Source organism: Urocampus carinirostris, chromosome 4 (genome assembly GCF_059441175.1).
Source record: "Urocampus carinirostris isolate Australia breed hairy pipefish chromosome 4, RoL_Ucar_1.0, whole genome shotgun sequence".
Classification (NCBI taxonomy): domain Eukaryota; kingdom Metazoa; phylum Chordata; class Actinopteri; order Syngnathiformes; family Syngnathidae; genus Urocampus; species Urocampus carinirostris.
In genome coordinates this window covers 1,866,761-1,884,061 of record NC_142352.1, presented here as the reverse complement: position 1 = coordinate 1,884,061, position 17,301 = coordinate 1,866,761, and the positions used below count along the sequence as shown (strand labels likewise).

General features: G+C 43.4%; 1 protein-coding gene across 1 annotated transcript in view; it reads right to left on the bottom strand.

Moving 5' to 3' along the window:
• LOC148366663 (neural-cadherin) overlaps nt 1-17,301 on the bottom strand; it is a 345,561-nt gene that overhangs the window by 182,798 nt on the left and 145,462 nt on the right. The window contains exons 10-13 of the mRNA XM_088333456.1: nt 11,792-11,962; nt 8,191-8,363; nt 7,762-7,929; nt 4,728-4,977 (exon numbers count right to left, since the gene is read on the bottom strand). Of these exons, the coding sequence (XP_088189582.1) occupies nt 4,728-4,977; nt 7,762-7,929; nt 8,191-8,363; nt 11,792-11,962 (762 nt within the window). The remainder of the gene's footprint in view (nt 1-4,727; nt 4,978-7,761; nt 7,930-8,190; nt 8,364-11,791; nt 11,963-17,301) is intronic.

Below are 17,301 nucleotides of genomic sequence, written 5' to 3'. Positions count from 1 at the left end.
CCTTCCTTTATTTTGGTACCAGTTTACCTTTATAGCTAACTGTAAAGCTACATTTGGGCTGTTTAATTTCGGTTTCCAGTTTTGTTTCAGTCTATTTTTGTCCTGTTTATTATTTTCTCTAGTCTCCGTTCTCGTTTAGTTTCTCCTGTTTATTCATTATCTATCCTGGCGGTCCCGTCCTGTCTGGTATCGACCCCTTCCGTCCGATATCAACTCGGGCAATTGGTATCGATCTCGTCAGCCTCTGGCTTCCTATCATTCCACACCAGACTGGCTGCCTCACGTGCACGACTCCCCATTTCCCTGTCAAGTAAATGGCTTGTGTGAGAAACGTCACGCGTTTGGGTCCTGATCCTGTTCCGGGCCTCAGCATGAATTTCCGTAGCCAAAATCGGACCCGAATGGATCGGATGCAGAACAGACATGGATTTCACTCCGGTATCTTCAAGGTGACGGCTGACCTTTTTATTGATGACAAGGCTTATAAGTGACATTCGAAAAGGCATTCCTAATGACTAGCGCAACCTTTGCTAGCACCAAAAAGTTCGGGTACATGACAAGAAGCGGCGTCCGAGCACTTCTTTCTCTATTCTTTTTGCTCGCCCGTCAAAGGGGAAGACGCGGTTCTGACTCGAGCTAGCGGATGAAAAAAACCTTTGAAGCGCAGACAAACTCGAGCTAGCGTGTCGACGGAGGTTCCAGCCCGGAGAGATGAAACGGCTTCGAGTGTCGGAGGAACAAACGAACCCGGACAAAACGTCCAATTCGCTCCACTAAACCCCCGCGTCGGAATGGCTAAAATATTCGGCGGTGGAACGAGTCCTTTAGCTGTTATTCCAATAAAAGTCTTTGCTGTAGGGAAAACAAACGCGTTGGAACAAAAATTGAAAAGTATTTATCATCATTAAAGTGACAGTGTGTAATAATTCACCACAAGAAATAAATTCCATGTTTTCTTTCGAATTAAACTGAAACCCCAGTGAAACATTGCAGGGCAGGACTTGCGAATTGCTCGAAACCACAGGTGTCAAACGGGCGGCCCGCGGGCCGGATCGGGCCCGCTCAGGGATTGAATCCGGCCCGCGAGACAAGACTCAGAGAAGCGCAAGAGAAAAACAAGCTGCAGGTTGAAATAGGTCCAGTTGATGTTGCCAAAGCCAGGTGCCTCGATCAAATGCTGTTTTTTTTTTTTCTCTCTCTCTCTCTCTCTCTCTCTCTCCCTCCTCCTCTTTTCCACCCTTTTTCTCCCACTCTGTGTCTCTCTCTCTCTCTCACTCTTCCTCTTTGTCTCTCTCCCTCTCTCTCCGTCCCTCTTCCTCTTCCTCTTTTCCACTCTTTTTCTCCCACTCTCTGTCTCTTTCACACTCTCTCTCTCTCTCTCTCTCTCTCTCTCTCTCTCTCTCTCTCTCTCTCTCTCTCTTCTCTCTCTCTCTCTCTCTCTCTCTCTCTCCCTCCCTCCCCCTCTTTTCCACCCTTTTTCTCCCACTCTGTGTCTCTCTCTCTCTCTCACTCTTCCTCTTTGTCTCTCTCCCTCTCTCTCCGTCCCTCTTCCTCTTCCTCTTTTCCACCCTTTTTCTCCCACTCTCTGTCTCTTTCACTCTCTGTGTCTCTCTCTCTCTCTCTCTCTCACTCTTTCTCTTTGTCTCTCCCTCTCTCTCCCTCCCTCTTCCTCTTCCTCTTTTCCACCCTTTTTCTCCCACTCTCTGTCTCTTTCACTCTCTGTGTCTCTCTCTCTCTCCCACCCCTTTTCTCCCACTGTGTCTCTTTCACTCTCTGTGTCTCACTTTTTCTCTTCCTTTGTTGCTCTTTGTGTCTCTCTCTCTCTCTGTGTCTTTTAACCTCTTGCTCTAACTTCCTTTTCTCTCTTTTCACTTTTTCTCTTCATACCCGTCGTGTTTTATTTTCTCTTTTCTCTCCTTCTGTCTTTCTATTTCTCTTTGGATTTCTTTCTTCCTCTTCCTTTCTTTTCCTCCTATCTCACAACGTTTTATCTTTTGTTTCTCACGCTCAATCCCTCTCTCTCTTTCTTTCTTTATCTCGCTTTTTCTTGCTCTTTAATCTACTAGTCCGGCCCCAACAGAACATTTGTTCTATCGAGTGGCCCCCTGAGTTAAAATGAGTTTGACACCCCTGCTCGAAACCTTATCCCTTAGACCAGGGGCGTCAAACAGGCGGCCTGCGGGCCGAATTTGTTCCCCTTTGTATCTCTCTCTGAGTGTCTTTTTACCTTCTTTTGCTAGCTCTTCCTTTTCTTTATCTCTCGCTCTCTTGCTTTCCCCTTTTATCTTTCTACCCTTCTTGCTTTCTATCCTCTTTTCTCCTCTCCTTCTCACTTTCAATTTCTCTTTGGATATCTTTCTTTTTCTCTTTCATTACCCCTCTCTCACTATCTCTCTTTTTATCTCTTCTGTTTCTCACATTCCCTCCCTATCTTTTTTTTCTTTCTCTCTCTCTCTCACACTTTCTCCCTTTCCTTGTCCCACACACTCTCCTTTCCTTTCCCCCTCTTTCTCTTGTTTCTTTCTCCATTTCTTTCTTTCTCCTCAATCGACTAGTCCGGCCCCCGAGAGAACGTTTGTTCGATCGTGTGGCCTCGAGTTAAAATGAGTTTGACCCCCCTGCCTTAGACCATAGTACTAAAACCACACTCCTCAATTGACCTTCAAGACTCTCATTAGAATCAACCTTTGCCCATCTCTAGCCTAGGGTTACGAGAGTCCTGGTGAGGGTTCAGGACTGGGTTTGCCCACCCCTTACCCTAGATCTGAACCCTTAGACCGGCGTCTGAAAACCACACTCTTTAATGGACCCTCAAAACTCTTATTTGAACCAACATCGACCTTTTCTTCTTGTTCATGTGCTTCTTCATCTAAGGCAGGAGTGTCAAACTCATTTGAACTTGGGGGCCACGCGATAGAACAAACATTCTCTCGGGGGCCGGACTAGTAGATTAAAGAGAAAGAAAAAGAAAGAAAGAAATAAGAGAAAGAGGGAGGGAAAAGGAGAGAGGGCAGGACAAAGAAAGAGAGAGAGGGATAGAGCGTGAGAAACAAAAGATAAAAAGTCACAAAAGAGGGAGAAAAGAAAGGGAGAAGAAGAAAGAAATCCAAAGAGAAATAGAAAGACAGAAGGAGAGAAAAGACAAAAGAAAACAGGAAGGGTATGAAGAGTTAAAGAGAAAGAGCCAAAGAGCAACAAAGGAAGAGAAAAAGAGAGACACAGAGAGTGAAAGACTCAGGTTACTACTAAGCGCTTAATTTAGGGGTCAAGGTTGAAAGATTTGATCATTTATACGATTCAATACATGTAACATTTATCGAGTGCAATGAAGATTTGTCACCGAGTGGGCTTCAGGTCACGCCGTTCCGAATGCGAATGTTTGGTTTAGTTCTGTTGATAACAGGACTCTGACGGAGGAGGCCAGACGCACTAGGACAGACATCCCGACGCTCTTCTCCGAGATGGTGGGGCCACGTGGGGAGTCTCTGGCCCGCCCATAGGAAGGTGCACATCGGAGAACGAGAGAGAGGCTGGACGAAGACTAATTCGACTAATTCGATGGAGTTCACTTAGTTAAATTATTTAAGGAAATAAATCTGCCCCCGTGTGGAAATGCCGGTCTCTTGTCCGTCTTTTCACAAAAAGAGACGAGCATGCATTGTTAGATGGTGTTTGGTTAATGGAGTCAGCTAATTAATTCGAACAATTTGGTAACCGATTTGTAATACCGTAAATTCCGGACTATAAACCGGTACTTTTTTCCCAAATGTTCAGCCCTGCGGCTTATTCAGTGAAGCGGCCAATTTATGTCATTAAAAAATTTAAAAATTTAGACCGGTGGAATTGTGCGCCGAGGTAAACCGCATCCTCTTGGATTATGTTCGAATTCTCCGTATAACAGAGGACAGAGGTTTGTTCCGATTATGTGGAAGACGCCCTTGATGGCGTCAGTTCTGAGGAAAAAGATGAGGACGGTTCACCGCAATTTTGGCAAGTCCGGTATATCTTTTTAACAGACCCGTTTACTGTTTTGAGAGCGTGTTGCTAGTAGCGTTTTGCTACCCTTCACAGGCACGGTTTGGGATGAAAGTTATATTATTATTATTATTAAAGCTTTGAAAACTCTCTCGGTGTACCGTCTTTCTTTGTAAATGTGTGCAACCATGTATAATATGTATTTGCAACTATATATTTTTGTAATGTATTTCTTTTAGAGACTTATTGTGATATGTTTTCTGCGAGCGAATCAAAAAGAATGGGCGGAGCAAACACGGGCTGATGGGAAGTGGGGTAAAGCTGAGTTAAATCTTTGTTGTTGCAGCGGACAATAGTGGATATATATTTTTCCTACCCTTAACTTTGGAAATATACATTTTTTTTCGTTGGATTACTTTCAACGGGACCTGGACTTTAAAGGTTTGCATTAAATTCTAAGTACCGGTATCATTTTCCGTTCATGTTGCCGATTGTGGTGGACGGATTGTGTACTATATTTGCAGTTACAATCGCGGCACCTAAAGTCAGGTTTGGGAAAAACTTGTGACTGTGTTACATGTTTAATTGTTGGTGCATGCGGCTTATATACAGGTGCGGCTTGTGTAAGGACAAAACCAATAAAATGTGGTGTGTGCGGCTTATAATCAGGTGCGCTCTATAGTCAGGATTTTACGGTGTATTTATTTTTACCAGGGTTCAGGTACCAGACAAGACAATGCAAAAAGACAAACCTGTGACGTTAACAAAGACGGCTGTGAAGGCCGCCAACGGCACCAGGGCCACGTTCTGGGCCCGGACCCTCAGCACGAAGTTGCGGGTGGTCTCGAAGTCCAGGGGCTCCGCCACCAAGATAGAAGCCGAGCCGTCGTCCCGGTTCGGCGTCAGGTAGAAGCGGACCGGCATGTTGGTCTCCGGGACCATGCCGCCCTCCAGGTTGTACGTCACCCTGGGGTCCCCCAGCTGGGACTTGGCTTTGATAGTCTGTCAAGAGAGGGGAGAAACTCTTGAAACCTTCAAACCGGACCCCCGGGATCTGAATTTCCCCCGGTTCCTTGGTACTCCGGTACTCACCGAGGCGCAGGAGAATAACCAATCTCTGTCAGGTTATCTTTAAATTGTATGTCCTGGTGCTGATGAAATCTTTTAATCTATTCCTGCCTCCGGAGACCCCCAGGCACATTCTGTTCTTCTACTTAGCGGAAAGCTGTCGGGCCCCCCGCCCTCTTTATGTGTTTTACCCGGCGTAGTCAAATATTAAGGCGGTAAATCTCTGACCCGGTGGGTTCTATCGACACCGGGAGGCCCCCCCTCGAACCCCCGCTTGGCTAATTATGGGCAAAGCCATGCAAAACAAAACTCTTCCAATTAAAGGAAAAAAACGGACAGGACGGAGGTGACCCCGACGGATCCGGTCAAGCCCCCAACCCTCGAGTGGGAAAGGCGAATTAATGAGACGCTGGCTGCACGATTAATAAAAACACTCTCGTTTCGGAGGCGTTAGCGGCATCCAAGTCGGAGGGCTGGGACTCGAATAGGGACGAATGAGAAATGCACCCTAGAAAGAAAATAGTCAATATATAAGTCAAATCAAGTCCCGTTAATTTGTTTGGCCCTTTAATCACAAAAAGTCTCTAAGGGCTGGACAGACCACAGACTATTGCAGACTACAGACTATTATGACAGTACCCCTGATCTAAAACTTACATGAGGGCAAGGAAAAACTCAAAAACCTCAAGTCAAGTCATGTTTATTTATTTGACCATTAATCACAAAGAGTCTCAAAGGGCTGCACAGACCACAGACTATTGCAAACTACAGACTATTATGACACCATCCCCTGATCTAAAACCTACATGAGGGCAAGGAAAAACTCAAAATCCTCAAGTCATGTTTATTTGTTTGACCCTTAATCACAAAGAGTCTCAAAGGGCTGGACAGACCGGAAACTATTGCACACTACAGACTATTATGACAGTACCCCTGATCTAAAACTTACATGAGGGCAAGGAAAAACTCAAAAACCTCAAGTCAAGTCATGTTTATTTGTTTGACCTTTAAACACAGAGTCTCAAAGGGCTGCACAGACAACATACTATTACAGACTACAGACTATTATGACACCATCCCCTGATCAAAAACCTACATGAGGGCAAGGAAAAACTCAAAAACCTCAAGTCAAATCAGACATGTTTATTTGTATAGCTCTTAATCACAAAGAGTCTCAAAGACCTGCACAGAACAAAGATTATTACAGACTACAGCCTATTATGACACCATTCCCTGATCTAAAACCTACATGAGGGCAAGAAAAAACTCAAAAACCTCAAGTCAGGTCATGTTCATCTGTGACACCCTTAATCACAAGAAGTCTCAAAGGGCTGCAGAGACCACAGACTATTGCAAACTACAGATTATTATGACACCAACCCCTGATCTAAAACCGACATGAGGGCAAGGAAAAACTCAAAAACCTCAACATGAGGAAAATGAAGAAACCTTGAGAAGGGACCGCACATGAGGTCATCCCCCTTCCAGGATGTCTAGGCTGCAAGGGATGTTGCAATAACAAATAATACATAGACATTGTCTACATGAAATAGAATAGAATCTACCTTTATTGTCATTGTTACAAAATGGGTTAAACGTATTGTGACAACGATATTGGACGTGGCACTCCAGGTTCACACTTTACAGTAAGGATAAAAGAGAACAAAGAAGATGTTTGTATTGTCCTTGTTGCAGGCTTTGTTTTACTCCAGAGGGGTTGTATGAGGGGGTTAGGGACAGACAGAGATGGTCGGATCCAGCTAGGTGGGGGGAGGGGGAAGCTCTGTACGCGTGTTTGATGTTACTGTACACACGGTCCAGTAGTTTTCCCCCCTGGTTGCACAATCCACGTATTGAATACATTTGGGAAGTACAGTCCTTAACTATGCCCGATTAAAGCCGCCGGCGACGATAAAAGCTCCGTCGGGGTGTGCACGCTGCTGTTTATTGATAGCAGCGAGCAGGAGATTTAGCGCTATCCTAACGTTAGCATCCGGTGGAACGTAAACAGCAATCACAATGACCACAGTCAGCTCTCTCTCGGTAGATAGAAGGGTCTACAACACAGGTGTCAAACAGGCGGCCCGCGGGCCAGATAAGGCCCGCCAGACAGCACTCAGAGAAGAGCAAGATTAAAAACGAGCTGCAGGTTGAAATATGTCAACTTGATGTTGCCAAAGCCAGGTGCCTCTCACAAAGACACTGTATCTGTATCTCTCTCTCTCTCTCTCTCTCTCTCTCCCTCTCTCTTTTCCACCCCTTTTCTCCCACTCTCTTTTTCTCTTTCTTTGTTGCTCTTTGTCTCTTTCTCTCTCTCTGTCTTTTTAACTTCTTTAGCTCTAACTTCCTTTTTTCCTTTTCTCTCTTTTCTTTTTCTCTCTTCCTACCCTTTGCACTTTCTTTTCTCTTTTCTCTTTTCTCTCCTTCTGTCTTTCCATTTCTCTTTGGATTTCCTTCTTCCTCTCCCTTTCTTTTCCTCCTCTCTCACAACTTTTTATCTTTTGTTTCACACACTCTCTCTCCCTCTCTCTCTTTTCCTTTCTTTGTCCCAACCTCTCTCCTTTTTCCTCCCTCTTTCTCTTATTTCTTTATCTCCAGTCCGGCCCCCGACAGAATGTTTGTTCTATCGTGTGGCCCCCGAGTTAAAACGAGTCTGACACCCCTGCCGTAATCGACCGGATTCTTTTCGGCGGCTTCGATTCTATTTGGGGTTCTCACCACGACGGGCGTGTCCCTGACGGTGTTCTCGGGTATGACCACGGTGTAGCTCTCCTCTTCCCATCGCGGCGGTTGGTTCTTCACGTTGGTGATGGTGACGGCCAGCTCCACCCAACTGCTGCGGTTTCCACCGTCCGTGGCCAAAATCTTGCGGCTGATGTACGTGCGCTGCCGAGGAACACAAGTCGGTATTGAAATAATGAGATGAAATGAGATATTGAAATCAGGTTACCTGTAAAGTAGGCTTAAACGTATTTGCTCAAGGTTAGTATTTCTAATCAGTTTGATGGAAAAATTCAGATCAATTCGTAAATCCCCCGAAAATAAATGAAAAAAACAAAATCGTGAAGCAACAATAATCATAAAAGAAAAAGTACAGGTCATTCTTATATCGCTCGACCAATCGGAGCGCTATTCCCGAGGACGTACCTGCGAAATGGGCTGATTGACGTAGACCCACCCGGTCTGCGGGTTGACTCGGAGATATTGGGGTGGCTCGTCCGACATGGAGTAAGTGATGGCGGCGTTGGTGCCGTAATCGTCGTCGCGGGCCGCCACTCGCAAAAAACTGGTGCCGATCATCGTGTCTTCGCGCAGGAAGTCTGACCAAATATAGAGATAGCGTTTCACCGTGAAATTCTGGCAGGAATTCACATCGCAAAGAGATCAATATTGTGTTTAACCATCTAATAAACTGAGGCTAGCGGTTAGCGGCTAGGCGAAGCTAGCTTTCAAAGCAATGCTATCTTCTAACACAGCTAGCGAATGCGTTAGCGGAAAAAAGTTAAAGCCAGATCAGGGACTGCCAGAAAAGACCTAGATGTGAGTCTTTCAATTTTTTGAGATCACGATCTTGTTTGACAATCTAATAAACTGATGCTAGCGGCTAAAGCGAAGCTAGCCTTCAAAGCAATGCTCTCTGCTAATGCGGCTAGTTGTTGCGTTGGCGGAAGAATAAGTTAAAGGCAGCTTAGGGACTGCCAGAACAGAACTAGACGTCAAAGTCTTTCAATTATTTTGGAGATCACGATCTTGTTTGACAATCTAATAAAATGATGCTAGAGGCTAAAGTGAAGCTAGCTTTCAAAGCAATGCTATCTGCTAATACGGCTAGCAAATGCGTTAGCAGAAAAATAAAGCCAGTTCAGGGACTGTCGGAACAGAACTAGATGTGACAGTTTTAATTTTTGGAGATCACGATCTTGTTTAACAATCTAATGAAATGATGCTAGAGGCTAAAGAGAAGCTAGTCACCAAAACGATGCTATTAGCCAATATGGCTAAGTGGTGGCTTTAGCGGAACTAGGACTGAGAAAACAATCTCACTATTTTTCCATTCATTGAGATCGCGATACTCCTTAAAGATCTAATAAAGTAATGCTAGCAGCTAGAAGCAAAGCTAACCGAGAAGTAATGCTATTAGCTAATATAGCAAGTGATAGCATTAGCGCAAATAGGCCTGCCAGAAAAATAAACAATCCTATGATCTTGCAATGATCTCGCTTTTTTGGAGATCACGATCATGGGACAGGGCGCATTCACTTTCATTTTTCTTTTCCTCCGAGGATCATGGGATTTGTATTTTTTCCCGCGAGTCTCTTGAGAGTCACTCTGTCTTTGTGGAGAAAGTCTTTGGGGAAAAAATTCCCAAAAGAAAAATGAATTCTCATAAGAACATTTATCTAGAAATGATCAATTTAATGAGGATCATGGGATTTATTTGTTTCTTTCATGGATCCTGGATTTTTTTTTATAAATAATTTTCCCACCAGGATCATGGGATTTATATATTTTCCCGCTAGCAAGTCCCTTTTGCTAACATTTTAGCAAAGAAATTATGGAAGTCAATCATCTTTTAACTAGTTATCTAGCTCCCTTTGAATGTGTTACCAGTTTAACTCTGTAGCTAACCGTCAAGCTACCTTTTTATCTATTTAGAAAGCTATCTAGCTAGCTTTTTACATTTTTTTCGTATGCTATCTAGCTAACGTTTCACCTTTTTTGCTAGTTAGTTATTCAAGCTAAATTGTGGCTTATTTTCTAGCTAGCTAGCTAACTTTTATTGAGCTATTTAATTGGTTTTATACTTTTAGCTAGCTATCAAGCTCCCTTTGAGTTTGTTAAATGTTTAACTCTGTAGCTGACTATCAAGCTACCTTTTTATCTATTTAGCAAGCTATCTAGCTAGCTTTTTACATTTTTTTTGCATGCTATCTAGCTAACGTTTCACCTTTTTTGCTAGTTAGTTATTCAAGCTAAAATTGGCCCTCCTTTCTAGCAAGCTATCTAACGTTTATTGAGCTATTTAACACTGTAGCTAACTATCAAGCTACATTTGTAATCTATTTAGCAACTTATCTTGCTAGCTTTTTACATTTATTGCATGCTATCTAACGTTTCACCTTTTTTGCTAGTTAGTTATTCAAGCTAAATTTTCCCTCCTTTCTAGCTAGCTATCTAACTTTAATTGAGCTATTTAACTCTGTAGCTAACTATCAAGCTACCTTTTTATCTATTTAGCAAGCTATCTAGCTAGCTTTTTAAAAATGTTTTCGCATGCTATCTAGCTAACATTTCACCTTTTTTGCTAGTTAGTTTTTTAAGCTAAATTTGGCCCTAATTTCTAGCGAGCTATTTAACTCTGCAGCTAACTATCAAGTTACCTTTTTATCTATTTAGCAAGCGATCTAGCTAGATTTTTACATTTTTTGCATGCTTTCCAGCTAAGGTTTCACCTATTTTGCTAGTTAGTTATCAAGCTAAATGTTCCCCTCCTTTCTAGCTAGCTATCTAACTTTTAATTAGCTTTTTAATTGGCGAGCTATCAAGCTCCCTTTTAGTTTGTTTTTACCTGTCTATCTTTTTAGCTATGATCAGCCTACCCTTTTCGCTATTCAGCAAGCTATCTAGCTAGCTTTTTTTTACATTTTTTTTGCATACTATCTAGCAAATATTTGAGCTTTTTTGCTAGTTATCAAACTAAATGTTGGGGTCTTTTCTAGCTAGCTAGCCAACTTTCTATTTAGCTATTTAATTGGTTTTATACTCTTAGCGAGCTATCAAGCTCCCTTTTAGTTTGTTTTTACCTGTTTAACTTTCTAGCTAATCATCAGGCTACCTCATCTCATCAGCCGCACCGCTTATCCTAAGTAGGGTCGCGGGGGTGCTGGAGCCCATTCCAGCCATCATCGGGCAGTGGGCAGGGGACACCCTGAACTGGTTGCCAGCCAATCGCAGTCATCAGACTACCTGTTTTTTGCAATTAAGCAAGCTATCTAGCTAGCTTTTTACATTCTTTGCATACTATCTAGCTAACATTTTACCCTTTTGCTAGTTATCAAGGAACATTTTGGCCTCCTTTCTAGCTAGCTTTTTATTCACTTTTAGTTTTGACCGGTTTACCTTTCTAGCTAATTGTCAAGCTCTTCATTTTGCTATTCAGCAAGCTATCTAACTAGCATGTTTATATTTTTTGGCATACTATCTAGCAAACATTTGATCTTTTTTGCTAGTTATCAAGCTAAATTTTGGCTTCTTTTCTAGCTGGCTATTAAGATTTTTTAAGGTTTCTATCCAGCTATTTAGTTGGCTTTTTGCTGTTTAGGCTAGCTAAATTTTGCCCTCCTTTCTAGCTAGCTATTTAACTTTTTTTTTAAACATTGCGTTTAGCAATATAATTAATTTTATACGCTAAGCAAGCTATCAAGCTCCCTTTTAGTTTGTTTTTACCTGTTTAACTTTCTTGCTAATTATCAGGCTAACTGTTTGTTGCGATTAAGAAAGCTATCTAGCTAGCTTTTTACATTATTTGCATACTATCTAGCTAACATTTTACCTTTTTGCTAGTTATCAAGGTACATTTCTAGCTGGCTAACTACCTTTTTTCTCTCTGGCAATTTACACTTAGCTAGCTTTTTATTCAATTTCAGTTTTTGACCGGTTTACCTTTTTTAGCCAACTATAAAGTCTACTATGAGTAAACTCATCCAGAAAGACTTCCATTCGATGGCCGAGTGTTTTGGATACTCACACTCGTATCGGATGTTCTCAAATTTGGGGCTGTTGTCGTTCAGGTCGGCGACCTGAATGTTGATTTGGCAAATTCCGATGAGCGGGTCGCTGGATTGGTCGGTTGCCGTCAACGTCAAAGCGTATTCTCGCTGTTGCTCGCGGTCGAACTTCATGGCCGTCACGATGGTCCCTGGAGAACACGCGAAAAGGGGGGTGGGCGTCATTTTCTCACATTCACAACGTCTCCAAAGGAATCGTTTTGAAGTCATTTAGTGCCATAACGTATTGAATGATTTTATACATTTTACTACAAAGGATTTTCTACAATTAAATACAAGTTACATTTATCGAGTGCAATGAAGATTTTCACTGAGTGGGCTTCAGGTCACGATGTTCCAAATTCGTAACGTGTTGGCTGGCATTGTTTCGATAAGCGCTCTGCTGTTATGAGGTTTTCAGACATCGAGGCGAGGGGGTGGACCCCAGGTGGGGGCTTTCATTGACACACCCATGGGAGGAGCCAGCAGACCAGCTTGCGGAAAAAACGTGGACCGAGGAGGAAGAAGATCGAGAGAGGAGGCTTGACGGGGACTCGAGCGACACTGATTCGGCTAATTCGATGGAGTTCACTTAGTTAAATTGTTTAAGAAATTAAATCTGCCCCCGTGCGGAAATGCCGGTCTCTTGATGAATGGGTTTTCAGAAGCTTTTTCCCTCAGTGCCAAAACGTAAATATATATATATATATATATATATATATATATATATATACCTACAGTTGAATGTAGCATGGGCATCTTAGCTGGAAAACAGCTGGAAAGATAACTTAAAGCTTTACCTGGTCCCAGGTCAAATTTGATCACAATCTGAAAAACAAACCATGTTTTTTTACTTTAGGCCATTTTTAGACATTGTGAAAGAGTTGTAAATGTTTGACTTCTCTATCCACAATTAAATCTATGATTGTGCACACTGTGATAATCGTGCGTAAAAAAATGATTCCAGGTTACATTTATGCACGTTTATTTTCGGCCCTGTGTCACAGGCCAGAAACGGAGACAGGACCCAGTAGCGTTCGTTTACTCAGTTTTATTGAGAAGGAGAGAGCAGTGCTTGCTTCCACGATCCGATGATCGACGGACACGGGTAGCAGGTGGCAGGAACGCGGAAGTGGCACTTCCGTGTCGAGCGAGGATAATCGTACGCAGCAGGGATACTGGTCAGCCGGGACGGGAGAGCAAGGGCGGTATCGAGTTCAGAAAGGGGGTCGGCCACAGGTGTCAGGTAGGAAACAGGGGCAAACAGGTCGATAGTCGGGACGAAAGAGCAGGGCAGAAACTGGTCCAGAAACAGGTCAGCAACAGGTATCAGGCAGGAAAAAACAGGGCAGGAAAATGTCGGAAGGTATGGAGCTTGCCTAACTGAAAACATAGGTTCGCAGACGGTCTGACAGCTTCCTCATGGAAGCCGGGGGTTTAAAAAGTGGCAGGGAGCCAATCAGTGACCAGGGCTGTTGGCACCACTGGGCAGTCACAGGTGCCCTGAATCAGCAATCAATTAGAATACAGCGCATACAATTACGTTTGGAATTTAATTGGCTAATCATTGTGTCAATCAACATTTGAATCGGTCACTACTGGCTGAATATTATTGAAGTCAAAGTAGGTCGTGTCGTTTTCTTCAATACAGGCCCCGATAGGTTGTCACGGACTGACGACCGTGAAATTAAACTTGCAATTGGCAGAGAGTGGTGTCAATCAAAAGGTCAGAGGCTAACGGCCATATTGGAAATCATCTGGCGTGTCTGCTTATTTTTAAGGGAAATTTCTGAGGGAAACCAACTGATTGCAACAAAGTCAAGTCAAGTCATGTTAATTTGTGACGCCCTTAATCACAAATAGTCTCAAAGGGCTGCACAGATTATTGCAAACAACAGACTACTATGACACCATCCCCTGATCTAACACCTACATGAGGGCAAATACTACACAGATATTATCAACATAAAATATAGGTTATTCATATGTTATTGAGTAGACAAACAATGCAGGAATACTTTTAGGCGTTTTTTTTTTTTAATCTGTCTACTTTATTCTTTCTAAAATAGATGACAAAGTCCTTTCGCCAGTCACGGGGAAAACGTTTCGTATATGTTTGCGATCGCCATGACGACCTGAATCATGTGATCGAGTCACTGGAAAAATCAGGGGGCTGAAAAGTTTTTGCAATGTTCATGCATAAGCTTAGTGTAGTTTAGATATCGGAAGTAAAACAGATATATATAAAACAAGCACCAAAATGACAGTTGTACTTGATCGTTTTCTCAGTTTTTTGGGGAAGTACCATATTTTCCGCACTATAAGGCGCACATAAAATCAGATTTTTTTTTTAAAAAGCGGACTATGCGCCTTATAATCTGGTGCGCCTTATATATGGATCAATATTGAATTGCAAGGTCTCGCAACTAAGAGAAGCAGCCACCGACTCCATTTTTCGCGTAGAAGAAGTGCGCTGTGCATCCTGGGAAATATTAAACAACGATTCTCTTTTATTTGCGCGTTTGTATAAAGACCCTGAAATGGCTCCTATTAAGAGACACGCTTATAACGCAGAGTTTATACTCAAGGCGATCAGTCACGCAGTAGAACACGGAAATAGAGCAGCAGCAAAAGAGTTTAACATTAATAAATCGATGTTGCGGAAGTGGAAGAAGCATGAGGATGAGCTGTTTACGTTTTACATTTTACAGTTATTTTGTTATTGCTTTATTGTTATTGTTTTGCACTTGTTATTGTTTTTGCACATTACGAGTGTCACTATATTGCGATTGCACGTTTAATTTACCATAACAGTATCAGACGTTTTTTTGCGTGTTGACTAAATGGAGGAAAAGTAAAATGTATGCCTTGCTGTTGTTCAAAGATGTTAAAGATGTGTCACGAAAATGCTTTACCTCAGAGAAAATAATAAAACAGATGTTTATTCATTTTGGGAGTGAATGGAGTTGTGGAAAGATTGTTATCTATTAATAAAGTTTGACTGACCTATCTGACTGTTTTGTTGACATTCCCTTCAGCGCGGCACCAACTAACGGTTGCATAACGTAACTACATCCTCTACTGTAGCCAAGTCAAGTCACATTTATTTATATGGCCCTTAATCACAAAAATGTCTCGAAGGACTGCACAGGATTACAATTACAAAATTGCACAATTACCTGATCTTAAACCAGCATGCACTTATAGCGCCTTATAATGCGGTGCGCCTTATGTATGGAAAAGTTTTAAAACATATCATTCATTGAAGGTGCGCCTTATAACACGGTGCGCCTTATAGTGCGGAATATACAGTAGTTTAGCTAAGAAAATTAGCAATGTTCAACCGTCTTTTACTACACAAGTGTAGAAGTAAGAAAACATACTTTTTCCAATTAATGAAAGATGCTTCTTATTTCTATTAAGCTATAGAATTAAATCAGAGTCAAAATGGCCATAATTTTTCAAAACCGGCGCCTCCCCTTTGAAACATCTGGCATTGAACGAGTACATTGGCGACCTGCAGGATTGATTTTTTGACTCAAAAACAATCGTTAAACTTTGTGTTTTTTCCCCCCGTCTTTAAATAAAATCCATCCTGAAGAACATAAAAAGCTTTGTGTGAAAATTCGCTATTGTTAAGAAGCAGAACATGCTCGATAAATGATCGATGGTTAACTGTCGGCTTCCTTTGAGCGTGAGCCAATCAGAAGCCGCGATGACGACAATGACATTGTCTCCATTTTTCTTTTAGTAACGTTTTTGATGCTGCCATATTTGAGTTTTTCTTCCCGTGATGTATCGATCCTTTAAGTCGGGGGCCTCTCACGGGGCGATAGTTTAAGGCCCCGGCCTTGAGATGAAAGTCTAAAGCACAGGTGTCAAACAAGCGGCCCGCGGGCCAGATCGGACCCGCTAAGGGGCTGAATCCGGCCCGCGAGACAACACTCAGGGAAGCACAAGAGAAAAACAAGCAGCAGATTGAAATATGTCCACTTGATGTTGCCAAAGCCAGGTGCCTCGAACAAAGACACTGTACTTGTATTTCCTTTTCTCTCTCTCTCTCTTGCTCCCTTCTCTGTCTGTTTGTCCATCTCTCTCGCTCCCTTCTCTGTCTGTCTGTCCATCTCTCTCGCTCCCTTCTCTGTCTGTCTGTCCATCTCTCTCGCTCCCTTCTCTGTCTGTTTGTCCATCTCTCTCGCTCCCTTCTGTCTGTCTGTCCATCTCTCTCGCTCCCTTCTCTGTCTGTCTGTCCATCCATCTCTCTCTCTCGCTCCCTTCTCTGTCTGTCTGTCTGTCCGTCCATCTCTCTCTCTCTCGCTCTCTCGCTCCCTTCTCTGTCTGTCTGTCTGTCCATCTCTCTCTCTCGCTCCCTTATCTGTCTGTCTGTCCATCTCTCTCGCTCCCTTTTCTGTCTGTCTGTCCATCTCTCTCGCTCCCTTCTCTGTCTGTCTGTCCATCTCTCTCGCTCCCTTCTCTGTCTGTCTGTCCATCTCTCTCTCTCGCTCCCTTCTCTGTCTGTCTGTCCATCTCTCTTGCTCCCTTCTCTGTCTGTCTGTCCATCTCTCTCGCTCCCTTTTCTGTCTGTCTGTCCATCTCTCTCGCTCCCTTCTCTGTCTGTCTGTCCGTCCATCTCGCTCTCGCTCGCTCCCTTCTCTGTCTGTCTGTCCGTCCATCTCTCTCTTTCGCTCCCTTCTCTGTCTGTCTGTCCGTCCATCTCTCTCTCTCGCTCCAATCTTTGTCTGTCTGTCCGTCCATCTCTCTCTCTCGCTCCCTTCTCTGTCTGTCTGTCCGTCCATCTCTCTCTCGCTCGCTCCCTTCTCTGTCTGTCTGTCCGTCCATCTCTCTCTCTCGCTCCAATCTCTGTCTGTCTGTCCGTCCATCTCTCTCTCTCGCTCCCTTCTCTGTCTGTCTGTCTGTCCATCCATCTCTCTCTCTCGCTCCAATCTCTGTCTGTCTGTCCGTCCATCTCTCTCTCTCGCTCCCTTCTCTGTCTGTCTGTCTGTCTGTCCATCTCTCTCGCTCCCTTCTCTGTCTGTTTGTCCATCTCTCTCGCTCCCTTCTGTCTGTCTGTCCATCTCTCTCGCTCCCTTCTCTGTCTGTCTGTCCATCCATCTCTCTCTCTCGCTCCCTTCTCTGTCTGTCTGTCTGTCCGTCCATCTCTCTCTCTCTCGCTCTCTCGCTCCCTTCTCTGTCTGTCTGTCTGTCCATCTCTCTCTCTCGCTCCCTTATCTGTCTGTCTGTCCATCTCTCTCGCTCCCTTTTCTGTCTGTCTGTCCATCTCTCTCGCTCCCTTCTCTGTCTGTCTGTCCATCTCTCTCGCTCCCTTCTCTGTCTGTCTGTCCATCTCTCTCTCTCGCTCCCTTCTCTGTCTGTCTGTCCATCTCTCTTGCTCCCTTCTCTGTCTGTCTGTCCATCTCTCTCGCTCCCTTTTCTGTCTGTCTGTCCATCTCTCTCGCTCCCTTCTCTGTCTGTCTGTCCGTCCATCTCGCTC